Source organism: Phragmites australis, chromosome 3, assembly GCF_958298935.1.
Source record: "Phragmites australis chromosome 3, lpPhrAust1.1, whole genome shotgun sequence".
NCBI classification, from domain to species: domain Eukaryota; kingdom Viridiplantae; phylum Streptophyta; class Magnoliopsida; order Poales; family Poaceae; genus Phragmites; species Phragmites australis.
This window is the reverse complement of record NC_084923.1, coordinates 6,445,274-6,463,056: the sequence shown is the minus strand read 5'-3', so window position 1 is coordinate 6,463,056 and position 17,783 is coordinate 6,445,274. Positions and strand designations below refer to the sequence as shown.

The window sequence follows — 17,783 nt, the reverse complement described above, 5'->3', positions numbered from 1 at the left end:
TTTGAATTATTTGTAGTGCTATTCAACATTGATCATGGACGCTCATGATCATGATACGTCCGTTGGTCATGTTTTTTTTTCTTCAAGGACTCTTAGTGGGCTACGTCCCCTTTGATAGTAGTGCTGCAGATGAAGAAGGACTTGACGATAAATCTCTAGCTGGTTCACATGCAACAGCATCTCCATCGTTAGGCTCTACAAGTGCACACACGTTAGCAAGCACCAGCTCTAAAAGATCAAGAGTCACTACTTCCGAAGTTCAGTAAGACTTCAAAAGAATCTATAGAGAGGAAGACGAGGTAAGTGTGTAGGATTGAGGAGACCGACTAAAGGGGGTTAATAGGCGGTTTTAAAAAATATCTATCAATTTAACCAATAAATATGCAGAATTAAAATAATCGGTTACAACACATATAAAACCCTAAAACTCTATATCTCAATAAAGTGACCAATTCTATATCTATGTCAAGATTTGCAACCTAGGGTGACATGTAAGCAATTATGATTCTAGGAATATAAATTGCACGAGGTAAATTGCATGAAAGTAAATATCACAACATAGAAGTAAATAGTACGACAGATGACACTCGAAGTTTATTCTATGGTATTAGTGATTTGCTGATCACCCCTAATCCACATTGAGCTGAGTTCAAGCCTTTAACCGCTCCTCTATCAAGTATACAATCCTCACCACAAGAAGAGGCTCTCCATGAGCAACTTGATCTCGAGCCGATTAATCTAATGAACCACTCACTACCTTGATTCCACTAGAGTTACATTTTACCTCTCCGGCAAAGTGTGCACAAAACCTCAAAATCACCATCGTGGCTCCTTCACAAGCTTCTTTGAAGGGCTCAACGGCGCAACCACATCCAAGCTGTCTAGGAGGCGGCAGCTGTCGGTGACATGGGAACCAGGGGTCCTCGAGTCCCGAGGCCATGACAATAGAATGCCACGTGGCGCCTTCCCTCGGGGACCATCTCCCCGAGGGCCGAGAAGAGCCAGTTCTGGGAGGGGTGCTCGGGGCCATGAATAGTGGTCCCCGAGTACCCAGAGTTTCCCAAGAACCCGAGAAGAGCCAGTTCTGGGAGGTGTGCTCGGGGCCATGAACACTGGTCCCCGAGTACCCGGAGTTCCCCGAGGACCCGAGAAGAGCCAGTTTCGGGAGGGGTGCTCGAGGCCATGAACAGTTGGCCCCCGAGCACCTGTAGTTCCCCGAGGAACCGAGAAGCCCCTTACCGGTGGACCCCACAAAGGCTCCACGGTGAGGTGTCAATCGGTGGGAGGCCCGATGCTGCATTTAAGAGGGAGCGTGGCTGGTCACATCCAACCACTCCCCCCCCACGCCTGTTGTACTGAGTATGTCAGTCCCTGCCACCGCTTGGCAGGAAGGCGTGGGGACATTTAATGCGACGGGTCCCATCGCACGTCACCCTGCGGGGCCCATAAGGGAAACGGCTTGGAGGTATCGTCGTTGGGCTCGAGGCGTATCGCCTGCCCCCCTGCTGTGTCAGATCTGCTTTGACCGAGCGGGCATGCGGGGCAGTTCGACGACTGCTCGATGGGCCCCCCTGCACGTGCTAAAGTTGGGCGTAATGGGCGATGGGACCGGTCGAAGGCGTATTTTCAACCCATGTAACATCAAACTATAGCCCCATGACGGTTGCTTTCCATTTATGGCTCATGGGAACTCGTGCCCACGTTCTGGGCACGCCGAGCCTCCCCCGATAGGATAAGGGGGGGGGGAGGCACTTTGAGCAGGATGACGACTGATAGAGGTCAAGCTTTAGATAGGGCGACTCGAAGCAAGACCGAAGTTCAAGACTTAGACAAAAAACCTTGTAATTCAGAGATCCAGAGAAAGGCATTCCAAGAGTATTAATAGCACATCATATATACAGGAGTAGGGTATTACGCTCTGTGCGGCCCGAACCTGTCTAAAATCTCTTGAGCATTTACTCTCACTAGCCGACGATCATCCGTCCCGCCTAAACCTCATATATTTGCATTAAATCCACGTACGAGGTAGATCCAGAATCAGCCCCCTGACCAAATCTCAAAAGGGGGTCCCTCAGGATCCCCGCTTGCGATGTTCATCCACCGACAGCAACCTCCAAGAGTAACAAGCCAAGACAAATTTGACCTCACCAAGTGCTTAAAGCTCAATCACTAATGCAAATGCACTTGATTCTTGCCTCACAAATCTCTCTTTGTGCAACACATGCACAAATATGTGGGGAGGACTTTCTTTAGCTCAAGTATGCTCAATGGGGGCAGAAGAAGCCCTACAAGCCGCTGGACATAGGGTATATATAGGCTACAAACCCGAAATGTAGTCGTTGCCCAAAGGCTGACTTCTCTACGCATCTGGCAGTCAGACCGCCATTCGAGCAATGACTCTAAAACTAGTTGTTACAGCATTTTCACCTTTCCAACGGTCAGACTGACCCTCTTGGCTATCAGACCGCTAGCCGTTACAGCATTTTCACCTTTCCAACTATCAGATCGACCCTCTTGGCGGTCGGACCGCCATCCTCTCCAGGAAAATGATCGGATTGATAGTGATTAGAGAAGAGGAATGACCAGATTGATAGGATAAATGCAGTACTATTAAGAGGGATCTTGATGATTGCTTGAGTTTTACGGAGGTTGTGGCCTATATATACCCCATGTCCAGCGGTCAGACCGACCCTCTTGGCAGTCAGACCGCCATCCTCTCCAGAAAAACAGAGGTTCTCTGCAAGCTCCAGTGGTCAGACCGGCCTCCTTGGCAGTCGAACCGCCACCCGATACAAAGAGATGAGAGTTCTCTGTTAGTTTCAGGAGTCAGACCGTCCATCTTGGCAGTCAGACCACCACCCTGGTGATCAGACCAGAATTTTTGGCGGTTGGACCGCCACTCCCAGAACAGCACTGCGGAAACTCAGAGAAACGACAATAACTTTTGAACTCGATGTCCGATTTAGGTGATATCTACGGAAATCTTATTCAGAGAATTACACATTCCAACTGATTGTTTGACCTCAAATCCATTGGATCAAACCTAAAACATAGTCCAAAAATCCACCACAATGAAAACTACATGAACCTTAAACTTTTTCAAAATAAAATTACAACCTAAAGATTCCATGCGACCAAGGGTTAAAGCATCCACTATGATCACTTGCAAAACACATTTGCAAACTTAGTGATATGCCACACGAAGTAGGAATATAGACTTGAGCTATTTGTAAAACCCATTTGCAAACTATAGCATCCTGCTAAAAAGAGTATGCACATGCAAGATTGAGCTTATCGACAAATGGTAAAACTCAAGTAATTGTCAAGACCCCTCTTAATAGTATGATATTTATCCTATCAATCCGGTCATTTATCTTCTCTAATCATTATTGACCGATAAAAGAAAATACCCTACATTTTATACCTTTGCCTTAAGCTAGCCATCCCGTTGGACTTGACGAACACATCATCCGAGTCCCGATGTTTTTTCTAGTTTGTTATCAACTCTTCACTTGAGCTTGATAACGATGTTCATCCTTACTTCCCATTTCGATCATCTCTTGATTTTACAGAAGCTTGATAAAGTTCACTTGATTGCTTCCTATGCATCAAGCATGAAAGACTTTTCTTTTCATATCATCTTCATCCGGTTCACCACCGAGGTATGAACCGTAAGCATCAAGCACACAAATTGTTCACTAAGATTGTCTTGATCTTGCTCTTCCAACTCGGCATATTGAATATCTCAATTCAATATTTGCCTTCATATGGAACCTAATCCAACTTACTCTCAATCACATAGCATATAGGTTAGTCCATAAAACTCAATTGATAATTTCATACCTTTAGTTACTTGATCTTCACAAGCAGTTTTGGTCTTCACGCTTATTGTCAATATACTTAAGACCATCCTCAAACTCCGAGGTCTCTTCATCTCTAGCTTTTTCTTGTTCACATGAGCATCACTTTTGATCTCATGGCATTTGTCGGAGGGTTAACTCCTATCGCAGGGATCCTGAGGGACCCCTTTTTAGAGATTCGGCCGGGGGGATGATTCTAAATATGTTTGCTGGAGAAATTAATGAGTATGAATGCAATGGCTGGTGGTAGAATGATCTAATGCAGAACGCAGTAAATGCACTGGAGGGATTTTTAGACAGGTTCGGGCCGCACTGAGCGTAATACCCTACTCCTGTGTGGATGCTATAAATGCCCTAAGAATGTCTCTCAGGAATGTGCTGGTTACAAGAATGTCTGTCTATCCTAGAGCTTTGGGCTCCTTGTTCTTCAGTTTCTGTGTTTGTACGAAGATGTTCTTCGATCTCTGAGCAAGTGCCTGAGAGTTCGAGCGTTCCTCTATTTGCTTCAACTTGTCTGGGGTTGCCTCTACCTGTCTTTGTCTGTGCCGACCGGCTGCCTTAAATATCCGCCGGTGGTAGCGTGCCTCGAAAGGGAGGGCACGAGTTTCAAGGCGCCATAAATGGAAAGGGCGTCATCATGGCCTCTGCGCGAAGTGATGGGAGGTTGAAAACGCGCCCCCCGACCGGTCTTCGGTCGTCATAATGGAGCTGGCAACGGGCGCCGTGGAGAGGGCCTACCGGGCAGCCGCAGAGTGGCCCAGCGTGCCCGTTCTGTCTTGTATGCCTACCACAGTAGGGCGGCAGACGGGGCGCCTCGGGCCTTGCGAAGCTATCCCGAGGCGAACCGGATGACGCGGGGTGAGACCCGCGCATTAAATGTCCCCACGCTCTTCTGCCAGAATATGGCAGGGACTGACACCGAGCGTGGCGAGAGCAGTTGGAGGTGACAGGCCACGCGCGCTCTTAAATGCGGTATCGGGCCTTTCACTGGCTGACACCTCATCGCTGGACCTCTGTGGGGGCCACCGATGGGAAACTCCTTGGGCCGTCGGGGAACCGAGTGCTCAGGGGTCACTGTTTACCTCCCCGAGCACTCTCTCCCGAGAACGCCATCTCTTGGTCCTCGGGGAACCGAGTGCTCGGGGGCTACTGTTCACGGCCCTGAGCACTCTCTCCCAGAATTACCTTCCTTGAGTCCTCGGGGTACTTGGGTGCCCGGGGGGCCACTGTTCGCAGCCCCGGGCACACCCTTCCTGGTACTCGGCTCTCCTGGTCGTCGGGGGACTTGGGTGCTCGGGGGTCACTGTTCACCTCCCCGAGCACTCTCTTCCCGGTTACTTGGTCTTCGTAGATCATCGGGGAACCCAGGTACTCGGGGACCACTGTTTGTGGCCCCGAGCGCCCTCTCCCGGGACTTAGTCTTTTCGCACCTCGCGGAGATGAACCCTGCGGGAAGGTGCCACGTGGTGAATTGCTGGCCTGGCCTTGGGATTCGGGGACCCCTGGTTCCTGATTCATCGACAGCAGCCCCCAATGAATCCATGCTTTATCACTTTATGCATCTCCTATGGAATATCCTACAAACAATTCTCAACATAATTGTTAGTCCATAAGTATTACCACAACATAATCGAGCATTACCTAGAGCTCATTCATCTTGATGTATTTCTCTTGACCGCATAACATTCCTAAATGAATCCATGCTTAATGCTCCATACATCACCTATGAAAATAACCTACTAACAATTCTCAATATAATTATTAGTCTATAGGTATTGTCATTAATTACTAAAACCACATTTAGGGGCTAGATGCACCTTCAAAATGTCAGGTATGCTATGTGTTATATTTGTAAACATGAATTATCTGCAAAATCTTCATGTGGAATGGGACACTTGAAGAGGCACGTCGTAACTTGCAAGCGAAAGAGTGGAGCAGTCATGAAACAGACAGTGCTGCAGTACAACTCCGACGACTTTATTCGTCATTGGGAGTATGACTCCGTCAATGTTCAAAAAGAGCTATGCTACTTCATTGCAAAAGCGGATCTACTACTCAACATCGGTGAGTCTGCTGCATTTGAATATTATATTAAGAAAGCTCATAATCCTAGGTTTACGCATATTTCTAGATAGATAACTACTAGAAATATGGTAAAATACTATAATACGTGTCATAGCAAGATTAAAAAATATTGCAAATACGTACATTTTTAGTTGCTTTGACCTCGGACATATGAGCAGATAGGGCTAAAGAAGATTATCTTAGTGTGGTTGCTCATTTTTAAAGGAACTAGAAAAGAGAATAATAGGTTTTTAATTGACAATGTGTATACTGGTGAAAATATTGCTACAAAATATCTCAAGTAGTTGAAGACTTTAGGCTTATAAATAAAATATTTTCTATCACTTTAGATAATACCGATGTAAACTCTAGAGCAATGAATATTCTTACGCCATTGTTTAGTATATACGTTGAATCTTTCTTGTTACATCAATATTGTGCTTGTCATATTATTAATCTTATAGTAAAATCTGGTTTGAAAAGCTTGTAGCAATACCTAAATGATTTTCATACTGCAATATCTTTTGTGAACTCCTCTAATCCACAAATTACAGCATATAAGCATTATTGTGTTGCAATGGGTGTGTGTCCACGTAAGTTTATTGTGGATATATCGGTAAAGGAACTCTACTTTCTTGATGCTCAAAAATATTCTACCATATAAGAGTGCATTTGATTTGTTTATTCATACACACTACTATTAGTACGAGGGTCAAACTTTACTCATATAAGCGTATTGGTATGTTGCTAGAAGGATATTAGAGTTTTTTGAATTTTTTTTTATGATTCAACTGTGATTCTGTTAGGAGTTTATTATCTAATATCTTGTTTAGTAGTGTATAATATTGTTAAAATTACTACTCATTTAAACTCATATGAAAATAACAATTTTTAAGAGATTGTGTAGATCCTATGAAATCTAAAATTTTAAAATATTAGAAAGAAGTTCCTTTATTGTATGCATTTACCTTTATTTTAGATCTTAGAGTAAAAATTACAGGTTTTTATAGAGTTCTCATAATTCTAGGTGATGCTTTTCGCCATGATTATTCTATTCTATTTATTATACTAATGTTCGATCTAAGTTATTCGATATTTATAGTAAATATGAAACAAAGTATGTCGAAGTTCGTCTGTAACGACCTCTAGTAGCTAACCCACAATAAGTAAGAAGATGATAATACAGGGAAAATATTTGAGGGAGGTTCTTCGTTAAGAAGTTCATACTTTTCATCATGATCGTCTACGAGCGTCAGAATTCTAGCATTTGGAAGAGAGCTTCATCAACAGGGACGTTATTAGTCATGAACAAGAACATTTCAACATACTATAATGATTCTATAAGCACATGACGAATTATTCAGTGCTTTCACTATTATCACAGGAGTTATTAATAGTCCTTGTATCTACAGTTTCTTCGGGGCTGTCTTCAGTCTTACTGAAAAGATAATCAAAGAGAGAAGAACAAATCTCATGTGTGAGATGGTGGAAATACTCACCATCGTAAAAGAATGAGAATAGGTTGAACCATGAATGCAACATACCACAGAGAACATTGAGCTTGAAGATTCATTAAAAAATTTATATCTAGATGTTGATGAGGACATGCAATTTTCAATTTTCTGAGTTAAGTTGTACTATTTTTTTCCGTTGCTAGAAATGTTTTTAATGAGACAACCTATCAATAAAGCTCATTTTTTGAATTAATTATGTGTCCATATTATTTTTTATTCCTTTATTTTTTTCAGAAATAACCCACCACTACTCACCTCTCTCTTGGTCTATAAATAGCCAATAGCCAATAGCCAACATCCTAATTCCTAAGCTTACAGGGATCCCATCAGCCACCTGCCCACCAATCTCTCTTTTTCAATAAATCAATTTCATCTTTCCATTCATGGATCAAGACGACGATAACTTGCATACATGGTCATTTATGTTGCAAAATTTTGAAAATATCTTCATAGAAATTAACGGAAAACAGATAAGATTTGCTAAATGTAATATATGCAGCAGTGAAATAAGTGCCAGATGTACAAATGGAAACTTGAGGAAGCATATAGCAAGCAAAATTCTTAGTGTCTAATTAAACTATGTAATTTTCGAAGTATAGGTTGTACTCTTTTTTTTTTCCTTCTAAAAGAAATGTTTTTAACCAGACAACTAATCAATAAAGCTCATTTTTATCTATTTTCTATTTTTAAAATTTTTTAGATATTATTTTTGATTTTTTGATTTTCGACCTTCCTTCGTACCCGTGCCTCCACCGGGCCTCCTCCGTGCCGACCATGTGCCGCCCTACCTCCGTGTTGTGCCGCGCCATGCCACCAGATCACGCCGTGCCTCTGGGCCGAACGTACTGTAACCTTGCTCGAGCTGATCCGGCATGACACAGTGATTGACGAGTCATGCTACGAGCCAAGGCCGCGGCACACGAGCAAGTACGAGATGATCCACAAAACTTAACGGGCCTATTGAGGTGGGCTGTAACCAGATCACACCTAGCTAGGCCCGTACGGGGCCAGCCCGACAGACCAGTTGGACAGCATTATCAAGGAGAATTCGGGTCCAACGTGGCCCACCCATGCTGAGTCAGCCTTCTTCCTCCAGCTCGCCTCCCGTTTTCTCTGTGCACACACGTGCACGCTATGCAGCCGCCCATGTAGCGCTCTCGCCCTCGCTGATTCGTGTGCGCAAACACACGCACAAGTCGCTGCCGCGTGGCCCGACGCGTGCAGCTCCTCCATTCACCCTCGCCACCATTTGCTCTGACCATCTACGAGCTCGCTCCATCTGCTCCGGCAATGGGCACCAGTCCACCAACGAGCTCGTTGCTGCCAAATCGGGCTCAAATCGACCTCCTAGCTGCAAGTCGAGCCCGGATGAATCTCAAATCGACCTCCACACTGCCAAATCTAGGCTAAATCGAGCCCCTCGCCGCCAAATCGAGCTTCACCGCCCCCAAAATCGAGATCCTGTCCACCAAATCGAGACCAATTTGAGCGGACGGCCACCCAAATCCCTAGTCCTCCATCCAAATTTAGGCAAGCGGCGCTCCAAATCATGGCTGCGGGCGGGAGTTAGTGTCCAGATCACAGCAACAAGGGCGGTTAAAGTTGATTGACTAAAATTAAACTAATAGTTAAGGCACGAAAAATAGACTTTTTACTCCAGAAACGAGGCCAAACGGTAAAAAAAAAAAAAAATCTTGCACTCGACCGGTGGGGAACGGTGCGTCCCCCCTTCTACCCACCGTCCGCCGAGCGCTAAGCCCAGGCCTCACCGTCCGCACGCGCGGCGCCTCCGTCCCCCGCCGGCCCGCCCCCCATGTCGTCGTCGCAGTCGCAGGCGGCGCAGTGCCCCTACTGCCGCGCGTCCGGTCCGGTGCGATGCGCGACGACGCAGCCCCCGCTCTCGCGCGCCGTCTCCGAGTGCTCCGCCTGCGCCCGCATCGTCCTCGAGCGCCACCTCCACACGCACCCCTTCTTCCCCATCCTCCCCTCCCTCCACCCGCTTCCCCTCGTCACCCCAGACCTGGCCGCCGCCGCCGTCCAGTCCTCACCCGACGACGACGACGAAGATCCGTTCCTCCCCGCGGGTTTCGTCTCTGCTTTCTCGGCCTTCTCCCTCGAGCGCCACCCCGTCCTCGCCCGCTCCGCCTCCGCCTTCTCCGGCCTCCTCGCCGAACTCGAGCGCGCGCTCGCCGTCGACTCCGCCGCTTCCTCCACCACGGACCCCGCCGGGCCCATGGTCTCAGTCGACAGCCTCCGCGCCTACCTCCAGATCGTCGACGTCGCCTCCATACTCAGACTGGACCGGGACATAGCCGACCACGCCTTCGAGCTCTTCAAGGACTGCTCGTCCGCGACCTGCCTCAGGAACCGGAGTGTCGAGGCGCTCGCGACCGCCGCGCTTGTGCAGGCCATCCGCGAGGCGCAGGAGCCCAGGACGCTGCAGGTTTGTCATGCGGGCACGATGTGTTTGTTCAAATGCTCTAGTGCAGAAGATAGATAGGCCTAGCTGTTTAAGCATGTGTTTCTTCAAGCAATTAGGATATATGACTAATTACCTACGAAATTGTAGTACCTAAAACAGAAAATTTGCATTGTTACAATATTTGATTGCTTGAAATTGGGGATTCTATTCATCAATTGAAATCAGCTAGTGCTTTCAATTTCAAAAGAAATGCTGCTTTCCAGTATATTGAAATAGCGGACCAAGTTCACAATTCAATTTAGTGTTAAAACGCTGTTCAATATCCCGTTTAGCCTTCAAATTAACATTGGTGAAAGAGAGAAGAAAAACACTGCATTTTTTAATATCAAATTTGGTAAATTATTTTTCTTTCAGTTGCCTCAGCGCGTCCAACCTTGTCCTGTAGTTTTCACAGATTACAGTAGCGTTCACCATGTTGAGAATGCATGAATTCAACCTAAAGGTCCTAAACCACATTAAACATGTTTCATAGGCAAATGACTGGACCAAATGTTGAGTCAGCTGCATTGTGTGCAAACTGTGTTACACAAACACTTGGTTTAGCATTTTTATGTAATGCTTCTTTTATTGGTTAGCACTGATTTACTTCTGTTCATGACATGGCCAGGAAATATCTACTGCTAGCAATCTTCCTCAGAAAGAGATAGGAAAGTACATCAAAATACTTGGCGAATCTCTGAAACTAAGCCAACCTCTTAACAGCAATTCAATAGCTGTTCATATGCCTCGGTTTTGCAGCTTGCTCCAGTTAAATAAATCTGCTCAGGTATCAGATGAGCTGGAAAACTTGAAACTGAAATAATATGCCAAAAACTAATATCTGTTTTTAACATATGACATGTCAACTCTTCAGGAACTTGCAGCCCATATCGGCGAGGTGGTGGTTAATAAATGCTTCTGCACACGGAGGAATCCCATTAGTATATCTGCTGCTGCTATCTACCTTGCATGCCAGCTCGAAGACAAGCGCAAAACTCAGGCAGAGATCTGTAAGGTAACAGGCCTTACTGAGGTCACTCTACGCAAAGTGTATAAAGAACTGTTGGAGAATTGGGATGATTTGCTCCCTCCTGACTACACACCGGCCACGCCACCAGAGAAAGCTTTCCCAATGACAACCATTTACTCAGGGCGCTCATCAAGTGGCAAAGATTTATCTAATCTGTATCAGGATAAGCTGTTGGACAGTATTAAGCAGAAAGGCCCTGGGACTGCAGAGCCTGATCACATGGTCATCATAAAAGAAGAGGAAGACAAGAAAGTTAGTGCACTTGGTCGACCACCTGCAAAACTTGAGCCTCATGACTTGAGCAAGGCATTCTGGCAGCCGAATGCCCCATTCTCAACATCTCCAAAATCCGACCGTGACAAGATGGAAACTAGCGTTCGCGGATTCAACCTTAATGAGGCAACATGCCCAATGGATTGTGATAGAGCAGATATAACACTGAAGCCAACTTTCAATGATCGATTTGTAAATGAATCAAAGGTGATCCCATCTCCTCCCAGTAGGCAGCCTGTCCCATGGCAACTTAAGCAGGCGGCACCTGCAACTGGGTCATCATACTCTAGGCTTCGTGAGCAGCAGATGGGCTTGGACCTCGTGGCTGCACTGAAGGGGATTGGGAAAAGGAGTGCTGGGGATGGTGATGGCCGGGATAAGGAAGGGAAGTGAGTAGTTGAAGATATTTATCCCCTTAATCGAAAATAATGAAAATAATGGTGATTTGTAAATATAGATGCTTGTTTGTAATAGAGTTAAATTCGGCTACACCTGTCATTCTATATTTCTGTTGCATCATGCCAAAGCTGTGAAATGTCAGTCCAGACTCTGTAGCTTCTGTGCTGAAATTTTTAGTAATACTTCCACATTATTTATCGCTTGAGCTGCTGACTTCGTTCTCACCATGTTTCGTGCAATTGGAATTTTCATTTGAGCACTGGTATGGACAGTCTATACAAGGCTGTTTGTTGCTTGAAACGATGAAGTTTGTGCCCGATCGTCACAGTAGTTTTCATGATTTGAGCTGAACTTAGTCTCCGCAGCCCTGGTAAATAGCATCGATTTCATGATGTTCTTTGAAAAATAAAATTGCAGGGGATAAAATTCGTACAGGTTTTGCCAGAAACGGCAACAAGCAGACAGCTCTCGCCTTAACACTCCAGCTCGAGGAGAAGCTGTGCCTAGCGCAATTACTCAGTGGGCGTTGTTGTGCTCGTGCCACCCGCATTCAAGTATGTTCGATGTCGGCTCTCACCAATTTCACAAAAGGGAAAAACCCTTCTGTATTTCCTAAAAAAAAGGTGTTAGCGTTAATTTAACAAGCTGGAGGGGCTCAAACGCAAATCTATATCCTGTGCTGGATAATGTACCGCGATAGCGAAGCAGAGGCCTTCCAAAACCCAACGCTTCCCCTGCTGCTGCTCATCCTCTCCCCCTCCCTCCCTCCCCTCGCCAGCGCTCATGGCCGTCCCCACATCCACATACTACCCGCTCCCCCTCCTCTTCCTCCACAGAGGCGCCTCCAACCCTACCCCCGCCACCCTCTCCTTCCCCTCCTCCCTCCGCGCTTCCTCCCTCCGCTCCCGCGCCGCCGCCGCCGCTCCGCCCGCCGAGACCCTCCCCGACGACGGTATCCCCGACGCGCCACCGGTACATTAACATACTGATATGTTAGCATGTTCATTCAAGTATGTCTTGTCCAAACCTGTCAAAAAAATATGGTGTTAGCCGGTGGAGTAGATATATGTGCGGTTCCTTGAATTCCCGCATGGCTGCATCGGTTCAGTTCTCATCCATTGAAGCTTGCTTATCCGATGACTAAAAATTTCTATGCTCGTGCTTTCAGGAAGGGGAGGGAACGGGAATTCCGATTCCATCGTCGATTGGGGATGATGGCGAGCAGGTACTTATCTAACAGCTAAAAGTTTCTCAGATTATGTTGTTGAGCATTTTGTTCTACTGATATCATTGGTGCAATCGTATTGCAAAATGTTGTTGCTGCATACTGCATACTTTTTTTGTATAACCATAATAAATGAAAAGGACGATATGCTTGAGTGTGTCCGTTAGTTGAGCTAAAATTAGTTAAGCGTTGTTGCATGCTACTTGACATGGTGACATCAGTGGAGTGCATAAACTCTCTATGACCTGATGGTCAGACTCAAACGGACAGTATCGCAGTCAGCTCATATGTTAAGCGGTTCAGCTTATAGTAAAGTGTTGACGCTGTGAGTGCGATTTGAATTTCAGAGCATACGTTGGTAAGTGGCGGTGTCAACTTATGGATAGTTCAACATGATGCTTGAGATTTGCCTGGTTACCAGGACATTATCTAAGAGATTATACTTGAAATATGGTACAGTCTGTCCTTCAAAATCTTTTCTGTTCACCTGGAGTGGGGATTGTATTCAAGTCGTATATGACAAATGATGTACATTGATTGTTTGTCTATGTATGTGTGGTTTTCCTCATTCAACTTATTGCTAGAAAGCTTCCTGGATGAAAGTTTCATAGCTTTCTGCCCATTCCTGTTCTTTTTTCCATGGAAGTAGTATACTTTTGAAATTACAGCAAAAACAATGTTTTTAATTTGAGAGCTCTTTTTTCAAGATGATGTCATGCTTATCATTGTGTGGAGGTTGAACATTTGACTAGTGCTTTTATGATTTGAATAGACTGTAAACAAACTATTTTTGTTTGGCACTTCAGCTCTCCTCTACATTTGGTTGAACACCATATCCCCTCATTATTGTAGGATTAGCCATGCCATTTGACTCTTGAGTTCCACAGTTTTCCTTTGGGCATTATGTATCGCAGTATCTAGCTGTGCCGTTGTGTGAGCAATTCGGATAATTTCATATCAATATTTCAGTGGTGCTCTTTTGTGCTATGAGCTGTTGTATCTTTGGTCTAAGGATGGCTTTAATGGGATCTGTGGGACTAATAGATTATCAAGTTGACAATAAATTGATAACGCCCTAGGTATATGACATGTCTCTTGTTTATCTTGCTGGAGCCCCTTTTGTACTGTTGTAACACTGTTGGAGTCGGACGATTGGCATTTATTTTTTATGGCCTAGAATTTGATATATGTTATGCTCCCTCCATTCTAAATTAGATGTCATGGACGCGTGTGCTCTTCAACCTAAAACTTTGAAAACTAACATAATTAGAAACATTAATTGTCAAAGGTGTTTTGAAGACCATATCAACCATCCAAAACGAGTAGTAAAAGAGAATAGAGAGAATGTACAATGTTTCCAGGGAGGAGAGGAAGGTGGAGGGGTGGAAGGGGTAGGAGAACAGGAGATCAGGAGAATGGGGTGGGGAGGGGGAGAAGTGGCTGGCGCGCTTACCAGTCACCATGGCCGGCAGCAGAAGCTTCGAGAACCAAGGAATCGCCGGCGTCGAAGCAGCGGTGGCATCGAAAGCAGAAGGGAATCAGGTAAGACAGCGATGTGTTTAACTGGGCTTGGAAACGAAGGGAGCTGGGCCCATCAACATTTGCCCCAGCCGGCCCATTTGGAAAATAGGAAGTCGCTACAAGGACGACTGATTCGTACGATTTTGTTCCTTCCTCCGAATCCTGATGGCTCACGTGCTGCCTTCTCTTGTAACAGGGTCGTAGCAGTAACCCTGAATCTGAAACTCTGAATCCCTAATCCAGTCCCTCCTCTCCGCCGCCCCTACCGCTGTAGCTTCCCCTACCTCTGTGGCCGCTGCCCTTACTTCTAAAGCCGCCGGGACCTCTTCTCCCTCTGCCGTAAGCCAAGCTTTGTCCCGAACGCCCGCCCAAGTCTTGCCGAGGCGGGAGGCCGCCTAGACTGGTCGACTAGGCCATAATCGGGGCGGCCGGCCACCGCCGAGCGCCTAGGCACCGCCTAGGACCGTTTTTTAAACGCTGGTAATTTATATTTTTTCAGCGGCTACTCCGTATCCATATGCATTCTTTGTTGCTTCATGCTTCTGTTTGTTAAGCATGCCCGTTATGCATATTTGTGTGCAGCTGCTGTTTGGTGCTACTGCTGGAAAAGAAACCGTCATGAAGCCTAGTGCACAGTTGCGCTCCTCTTTTAGTGATTCCTCTGATGTATCACAAGAGAAAATAGAGATAAGGAACCGATACGGAGAGAAACTGGTTGGTGTTTTGCACGAAGCTGGATCTAAGGATATTGTAGTGTTGTGCCATGGATTTAGATCATCAAAGGAAAGTAGAACTATGTTGAGTCTCGCGGATGCATTGGCGTCAGAAAAGATTAGCATATTTCGTTTTGATTTTTCTGGCAACGGAGAAAGTGAAGGTACATTTCAATATGGCAACTACTACAGAGAGGTGGACGACTTGCGTGATGTGATCCTACATTTCAAGAAAGACGGACGCAACACCCATGCTATTGCTGGCCACAGTAAGGGAGGAAATGTGGTTATCCTCTATGCTTCCATGCATCGAGATATACCTAGTGTTATTAACATGTCTGGAAGATTTAATCTGGAACGAGGAATTGGAGATCGCTTTGGAAATGATTATATGGAAAAGATTAATCAGCATGGCTTCATTGATGTTGGAGACAAAACAGGATGTTTCATGTACCGTGTAACCAAGGAAAGTCTGATGGATCGTCTTAAGACAGATATGCAGAGTGCTTGCACGTCTATTGACCCTAACTGCAGGGTGTTGACAGTACATTGTGCTAACGATAGTGTTGTGCCATCAGAGGATGCTCTAGAATTTAATAAATATATAGGCAACCATGAGTTGCATATCATAGAAGGAGCTGATCATAGTTATACATCACATCGGCCTGAATTAGCTGACATTGTACTGAAATTTCTTAAATCTGAATAAAGAGAAGTTTCAAACAAATGTAGCCATGACATTTGTTTTGTCCCAGTATTCTTGTTCTGCCAATATAGTGGAATGATTTTAGTGGAGAACTGCCTTATTTACCATTTATTTAGTTTAACGACATGTGCTGGTTGTAAAATTTAGTTTAACTAACTTGTTAACCTTTTAATTGTCTGCCTTTTATGGAAAAGTATATGCATATGTCCACCCACTGTACAGGAAATTGAAGTTGTTTAAGCTTTCCTTTTCATATTGCTAACTTCTTTTCTCATACTATCATGATTATTGACCCTAATTGACTAAATCAACTGCATGTTTTTATGTAGTTAATCTTAGATTTGCCTGCAAAAGTTGTTAATCTGCTCAGGACTAACAACAGTTAGTGTAAATGCTATCTGCTCTCAGCTGGCACCCAAGCAGAAGATCAGAATCAAGCTGAGGTCTTACTGGGTGCCGTTGATAGAGGACTCCTGCAAGAAGATCATTGAAGCTGCCAAAACAACCAATGCAAAGACCATGGGTCCTGTCCCTCTGCCAACGAAGCGGAGAATATATTGTGTGCTCAATTCTCCCCACGTGCACAAAGATTCAAGGTTCCATTTCGAGATCAGGACTCATCAGCGACTGATTGATATCATGTATCCAACTGCCCAAACAATTGACTCATTGATGCAGCTACAGCTCCCCGCCGGTGTGGACGTCGAGGTCAAGCTATGATTCTGTTGGAGCTAAACTTTTTCAAAGTTTGATGTACTGTAATGCTCATTTCTGCAGATTATCCTTTTGATCCTTTTGCTGCCTGAGACTGAAATGTAGAGTCTGTAATAGGGAAAAGAAAGCTCAGATACAAATTATCTTTCATTTGAAGTTTATTGAATGAGATGGTTAACATTAAGTCGTATTGGTGTTATTGTTCCCCTAATTTCTTCGAGGAAACAGAATTGTCTGACATGGAGGGCTGAAACAGGCGAGGTGATGCAAATGATCAGCAAATTGTGTCAGCATCTGGTATTCTTGAGTTCTGGGCCCGGTAAAATCGGTTCATTCATCTGGATACCGAAAATACTCAATTCATGCTGGTTTCACTGATTCTGCGATGGTTCGACAGAGAATATTACTTTTTCATCTTCATTGTAAAGAAGAGTTTCTCTTTCTTTCGGAGTGTCTTTCTCCTGAGCTCGAGCTTATTACTTAAGTCAATTTGTTGGCGGCGTACCTAGATCAGTTTAAATTACTGTTCTTCCGAAACACATTTTTGCGAGAAGTTCTAAAGCTGTTTGGGTAAGCACGATCTTAAACCTCCTGGTGGAAGTGGAATGAGTATTGGATAAACACAAAATAACCAACTATTTTGCTCTAGCTTTAACTTTTCAAAACTATAGCAAAAATTTAAGCCCTCTTTGGAGCGAGGCACGTCCTTTGGGCTTCTCAGAAAAGCTAAGACTTTGTTTGGAAAGACCTCAGGTGAATGACAGCTCCTAGCCAACCTTCTCCAAAAAATATTCAAGTTAAGTCCATTTTCAATTGACACATGTTATTCTGTGCGGACCAATTGGTCTTCTCTGCTGTCTTCTCGAAGAAAAAAGATACGAAGTTGGTCTTTAGCAGCCTGCAGTTTGCAGCTCCAGCCACCATGGTCCATGAGAGTTTTGTGTTTTTGGTTTGAAGTGACATACGCCATCCTCTTTCTCCGTCCGAAAACGACCCCAAACAATGCTTAGAGTCGAGACGAGCGTTGATCGGCGAGCGAATCCATAATCTATGCTTGGGGATGGCCCATGCGATCTTGCCTGCATGATTCAGGCCTGTGGCCTTCTGCACTTAATCTCGGCTGCTTGGTTACTAGATTAGTCAGACGCTATCCTTGATCAGAGTACTGAAACTGCATATGCTGCTCCTACGATGTAGAATAACCCCAATGTTACCATCATCTCACTATGCTGTCATTTGTACTTTTAAAAAACCGTAACTTCATTTAATTTTTTTAGTTCGACAACTCGAGCTTTGCCATGTT

At 45.0% G+C, this 17,783-nt stretch overlaps 2 protein-coding genes across 4 annotated transcripts; both read left to right on the top strand.

The window, feature by feature from the left end:
- The first annotated feature begins 8,603 nt into the window (after nt 1–8,603).
- On the top strand, nt 8,604–11,794 carry LOC133911817 (plant-specific TFIIB-related protein 1-like). Its single transcript, XM_062354236.1, has 3 exons — nt 8,604–9,881; nt 10,528–10,686; nt 10,774–11,794. Exons 1-3 carry the CDS (start codon nt 9,252–9,254, stop codon nt 11,593–11,595), a joined length of 1,611 nt encoding a protein of 536 aa, XP_062210220.1. The 5' UTR covers nt 8,604–9,251; the 3' UTR covers nt 11,596–11,794.
- A 497-nt stretch (nt 11,795–12,291) lies between these two features.
- On the top strand, nt 12,292–16,664 carry LOC133911815 (small ribosomal subunit protein uS10c-like). Of its 3 annotated transcripts, none has more exons than XM_062354233.1 (3): nt 12,292–12,573; nt 12,770–12,826; nt 14,930–15,814. In XM_062354233.1, the coding sequence occupies exons 1-3, from the start codon at nt 12,385–12,387 to the stop codon at nt 15,767–15,769; spliced, it is 1,086 nt and encodes a 361-aa protein (XP_062210217.1). In that variant the 5' UTR covers nt 12,292–12,384; the 3' UTR covers nt 15,770–15,814. The 3 variants fall into 3 exon arrangements, with proteins under 3 accessions (XP_062210217.1, XP_062210219.1, XP_062210218.1); XM_062354235.1 differs by lacking the exon at nt 14,930–15,814 and adding an exon at nt 16,175–16,664 and having other exon boundaries at nt 12,313–12,573; XM_062354234.1 differs by lacking the exons at nt 12,292–12,573; nt 12,770–12,826 and adding exons at nt 12,836–14,368; nt 14,544–14,827.
- Nucleotides 16,665–17,783: the final 1,119 nt, after the last annotated feature.

Coding starts and splice junctions, on each gene's coding strand:
- LOC133911817 (XM_062354236.1), top strand. CDS start 9,252: ATGTCGTCGTCGCAGTCGCAGGCGGCGCAGTGCCCCTACTGCCGCGCG. Junction 9,882..10,527: donor AGGAGCCCAGGACGCTGCAG/GTTTGTCATGCG, acceptor TGACATGGCCAG/GAAATATCTACTGCTAGCAA. Junction 10,687..10,773: donor AGTTAAATAAATCTGCTCAG/GTATCAGATGAG, acceptor TCAACTCTTCAG/GAACTTGCAGCCCATATCGG.
- LOC133911815 (XM_062354233.1), top strand. CDS start 12,385: ATGGCCGTCCCCACATCCACATACTACCCGCTCCCCCTCCTCTTCCTC. Junction 12,574..12,769: donor GTATCCCCGACGCGCCACCG/GTACATTAACAT, acceptor TCGTGCTTTCAG/GAAGGGGAGGGAACGGGAAT. Junction 12,827..14,929: donor TTGGGGATGATGGCGAGCAG/GTACTTATCTAA, acceptor ATTTGTGTGCAG/CTGCTGTTTGGTGCTACTGC.